Source organism: Octopus bimaculoides, chromosome 3 (assembly GCF_001194135.2).
Source record: "Octopus bimaculoides isolate UCB-OBI-ISO-001 chromosome 3, ASM119413v2, whole genome shotgun sequence".
Classification (NCBI taxonomy): Eukaryota; Metazoa; Mollusca; class Cephalopoda; order Octopoda; family Octopodidae; genus Octopus; species Octopus bimaculoides.
The window spans coordinates 5,353,295-5,358,533 of NC_068983.1; the positions used below are offsets into that span (position 1 = coordinate 5,353,295).

Below are 5,239 nucleotides of genomic sequence, written 5' to 3' on the forward strand. Positions count from 1 at the left end.
GTATCACACGCGCGCGCGCACAAAATATGCGTGCGTGCGTCAGGCTTTCACGCAGTTTCCGTCTATCAAATTCACTCACAAGGCATTGGTCAGTCCGGGAAGAGAAATTTTCCCCCACAAGAGTTCAGGACCGCAGTTATGAACTCATTTGCATACAGCCAATCAGAGCTCAACTGTCAAACTAATTCATGAGCACATAACAAGTGATGGGCGATAAGATAAGATCACTTGGGTAAGGATCGTAAGATTGTGGTTTCGATTCCCGGATACGAAAAAAATTTTCCCACGTGAGTTGCGGACCCCAGTTATGAACTCATTTGCATACAACCAATCAGAGCTCAACTATCAAACTAATTTATGAACGCATAACAAGTGATGGGCGATAAGAGAAGGTCACTTGGGTAAGGAAGGACCATGCTTCTTTTCTCTTTTAAGAATGCTTGTGGTTCTTGTTTCAACCATGGCTGCCTCTGCGTAGTTATTTGTGTTGTTGTTTACTTTGTAAAACAGTAAGGGGAGAGGGTTGCTAGCACATCACCCTCCACCCACATTTTTCCCATCCACATCTTTATTATACGGGGCCCTAACGAAAATCCGATAATAGGTAGAGATGCAAATCTATTTAATTCTTGTCTCCTTCTATAATCAGGTATAATTCGGCGATCGGTCGACTTACAACACTATTCTTCGTCTTGAGTTTTCTCGGTAGAGTGTGTTTGTTAACTTGACAACAAGGTGAAGGTGAGCCCTGATTTGATGTATGCAAGAGTTTATTGCTGGGGTCCTGTACTCTCGTGGGAAAAAATTTTGCGTCCGGGCTTATAGTAGAAGACACTTGACCAAAATGTCTCGCAGTAGGGACCGAACCCGAAACCATGTGTTAATCTGCTGCAAACCGAGTTTCTTAACCACAAAGCCATACATTTTAGGGAAAGAATATAAGGGGATAACATCGATTCTACTCCTGCTGAATTTGAACTGGAAACACAAAGGAATGTAGCTGAATGCAGTAAAGAATTTTGTTCGATCCTCAAACAATTTCCATCAACAAATATGTTTTCTTCTCTTTCACTCATTATTTGGATCTTCTTCGGTGATTTTGATATCTCGTCAGTAAATAATCTTCTCAGACATAAATATAAAGGGAAGTAACTTACGTAACAGAATTATAAAGTATGCGTTAAAGTTATCTCCCTTAAACTATTTTATTTTAAATAATTTCAGCATTAAGTTGGGAATTTCAAAGAATTTAATTTTTGTTGATTTCATGTTTTTTGTTAGTTTTTCATTTTATTTTTCCTAAAAATAAAACGAAAAAGAATTCGCCGTGCTGAAAAGTTTCTGGCTTTGGATAAAAGAAAAAACGGAAGGATCAATTAATTATGATTTTATTGAACATGTTCTCATCTCAGATTCACACACTTATTGCAGCAGCCCTTTAGTTCTTTCTAAGCCCTGTAAAACGAACTCGGATGGTTGGGCCTCCAGCCGGGCCTTTTGTGTTACCCTTAAAGCCAGGAACTTTCAGCACACCGTCGTGTGTGTGTATATATATATATATATATGATGGCTGTCCACTTGTGACCAAGGAAGACCATCACTAACCATCTAACCATTGCCCATACAAAATTCCAGCATTGCTTGTGCCTGAGGCTATTGCACCAACAGTCAGCTTCACCCAGGTTCGTGTCCCTGGCTTCCATGCTCACCACAGTGTCATCCTACATGGCACTGGATAGTTACCTCGACAGCAATTGCTCAACCTAAAATTTCAGGTTCAATAACGCACAACACCTCACAGACCCTCTCAATCCTGTTAATATAATCCAGAGACAACAATGGGTTGTAGGTTCTGGAATGTGGGATCACCATGATCTCGAACGAAAACAAAAGATCCCCAAGATGTTCAATGCCATTCGCTGCATATTTGGTTTTATATTCGAGTGACCTTCTCCTAGAGACATGCTTTAACAAAAGCTGATGGGTGCCACACTCACAGTGGTCTTTGAGCATGCCAGACACGAACCCAGAACTTCTGAGGGCCAAATAGTCATTGAACCTATACTAGGCTTGACTGGTGAGGAGGATTACTAGGAACCCAGCTAGACTAAAAGCAAAACCTGTCGAGCAGTAGGGAGGGCTCTCAAAAAAAAAAAAAAAAAAAAAAAAAATGTGTTTATATGTATGTATGTATGTATGTGTGCATGTATGTGTGCATGTATGTGTGCATGTATGTGTGCATGTATGTGTGCATGTATGTATGCATGTATGTATGTATGTATGCGTGTTTGTATGTGTGCACATTTGTATGCATGTGAGCATGTGTGTGTAGTTCCATACATGTACGTTTGTAGTACATTTTATCTTTTCCATATTAACAGAATAAAGAAAGTAATCCTTCACGTTGGTGCTGCCAATTTGAGAAGTTCCATAGAATTGGTAAGTGTAACCAGTTAAGTTACTCCCACAGTCTGTCTTTTATTCTCTTATCTTTAAATAGGAATTGAAATTTGACCAAAAAAGCAAAAACCTCAAATATGGTTCCAATGTCTGATTAAAGAAACCCAGAATGTCTGCCAAAAGAATGGAAGTTATTGTTGTCTGTGGCTGTTGTTGTTGTTCAACTCCTCGTATCAACTCTGATTTTGTAGATCTATTCTGAAACCAGTTCTAGCCATGACCACCCTGTCAAAACTTTCAAATACATAGTATTTTGGACTACTTCATCTGATGTGTCCATCCTTTTTTTTTAAAAGTAGTAAAGTATTAAGTAAAAGTGATTTAGCTGCTATTTCTTTTACAAAAATGTCTGCCATGAAATAAACAGAGTTTGTTATTGTATGAAGATATCGTTGTTATATCAAGTTTTCTCTTTGATTCCAGGCCAAACATGCAGAAGCCATTGGTGCCGATGCCATTGCGTGTATGTGTCCAACATTTTATAAACCAAAAAATGAAGGTCAGTTCATCTGCACGAATATGTTTTTTTTTTTTTGGAGTAAAGGTTGTTTGCCAACATAACATGGCAGTCCTGGTTTAGGACGAATGTTGCTGTAATTTAGCCCCATGAGACATCGTCTCCATCTGGTTTTACGACATGATCTGTGTCCTTATATTTTCAAACAAGGGAATCTAGTACCCCTACTCAGCTCAAAACAATATCTGTGTATCTCAATTTCTGGGATATTTCTCTTCATCAGCACAGAATAATTGTTCGGTTAGAGGTGTGCTGCCAAATTCCCATTTGAAATGTATAGTTTTCAAAGTGACAACTAGTCACTGATTTATAAATTAAAAAATTACTATTTTTAAATCTCACAAGAGATATTCAGGAACAGTACTTTGTAGTAAAGATTGTTTGCTAACATAACATGGCAGTCCTGGTCTAGGACGAATGTTGCTGTAATTTAGCCCCAGGAGACATCGTCTCCAACTGGCTATATGACACGATCTGTGTCCTTATATTTTCGAACAAGGGAATCTAGTACCCCCACTCAGCTTAAAACAATATCTGTATATTGCGATTTCTGGGTTATTTTCGTTCATCAGCACAGAATAATTGTTCGGCTAGAGGGGAAATAACCCAGAAATCGTTTTGAGCTGAGTGCGGGGTACTAGATTCCCTGGTTCGAAAATATAAGGGCAGAGATCGTGTCGTATAGCCAGCTGGAGACAATGATGATTGTGCTGATAATGGTGATGATAATGATGATGGTAAATAATGATTACAACAATGATGATCATGGTGATGATGACAATGATGATGATCATGGTGATGATGACAATGATGATGATGATGATGATGACAATGATGATGGTGATGATAATGATGCCAACAGCAGTGATATTTCTGATATATATTCTATCCACACACACACACACACACATGCATGTCATTAAAGTCTGAATAATCTTGGTCCTCTTCTCGTCTCCATTTCAGAGATCTTAACAAATTATTTGTCCCAAGTGGCGGCTGCAGCACCATCCACACCATTTTTCTACTACAGCATCCCTTACATGACGCATGTCCATTGTAAGTAGCTTCATTACTCCATCTCTGTGTTGTTGCTGTGCTTGTCTCTTGCATTAATTAATTGCTCGTGTCGTTAGAGTCCATAGCAGTCATACATTATTTTTTTATGTTAATTACAGTATAAAGCAAGTAATAAAATACACACATGCTTAAACATATATATATATATATATATATATATATATATATGTGTATGTATGTATGTATGTATGTATGTATGTATGTATGTATATAGGCGCAGGTAAGGCTGTGTGGTAAGAAGTTTGCTTCCCAACCACATAGTTCCTGGTTCAGTCCCACTATGTTGCACCTTGGGCGAGTGAGTGGATTTGGTAGACAGAAACTAGAAGAAGCCCCCTCATATCCACTCAGGGCTAGATGAAAAATCTCCAGGTGTGGAAGCAAAACCGAGGATCTAAAGGCCTTAAGGTTAACTTAGCAAAGATTAAGGTCCTAATAAGCCAGAAAATGCCAGGACCTTGCACCCCTCAGGTAGGTGACCCTATTTAATTTGTAGTAAAGGTGTAGGCAGGAACTCCATGTGGGGTACCCAGTGCCAGCTATGAACACATAAGATGAGCACTGGGTTAATTGGAAGGTTACCTGGAAGGTAGCAGTTGTATGTGGAAGACGCATAGGATCCTTAAAAAGCTTAGAAACTCAGGAAATTGATTCCATCAAATGCCCTGGTGGCTCATTAGAGGTAGCAGATAATTTCTGCTGCCTAGGGGACCAAATTAGTTGTGGGGGAGGATGCACGGAGAGTGTGATAGCTAGAATAAGAATAGGTTGGAGGAAGTTCAGAGACCTGTTACTTCTGTTGGCCATGAAAGGTTTCTCTCTCCAAGTGAAAGGAAGATTGTATGATGCATACAATGGAGAGAAATTCTACATGGTAGTGATACATGGGCCCTGAATGCAGAGGACATGCAAAAGTTAGAAAGGAATGAGGCTAGTATTCTTTGCTGGATGTGTAATGTAAGTGTACATATTTGACAGAGTGCTAGTATATTGACAGAGAAGCTAGGCATAAGAGGAATTGGTTGCTGTGTGCAAGAGAGGAGATGGCACTGGTTTGGTCATGTGATGCAGACAGATGCCGACTGCCCCATAAAGAAGTGTCAATCTCTCAAAGTGGATGGAACATGTGGAAGTGGGAGACTTAGGGAGATGTGATGAAGTACTGAAGAATGATCTCAGGATGCT

At 39.4% G+C, this 5,239-nt stretch overlaps 1 protein-coding gene across 1 annotated transcript in view; it reads left to right on the plus strand.

The window, feature by feature from the left end:
* The window catches only part of LOC106875982 (N-acetylneuraminate lyase), a 33,412-nt gene that overhangs the window by 26,123 nt on the left and 2,050 nt on the right, over positions 1-5,239 (plus strand). Inside the window, exons 5-7 of the mRNA XM_052966699.1 lie at positions 2,382-2,439; positions 2,884-2,959; positions 3,941-4,033. Of these exons, the coding sequence (XP_052822659.1) occupies positions 2,382-2,439; positions 2,884-2,959; positions 3,941-4,033 (227 nt within the window). The remainder of the gene's footprint in view (positions 1-2,381; positions 2,440-2,883; positions 2,960-3,940; positions 4,034-5,239) is intronic.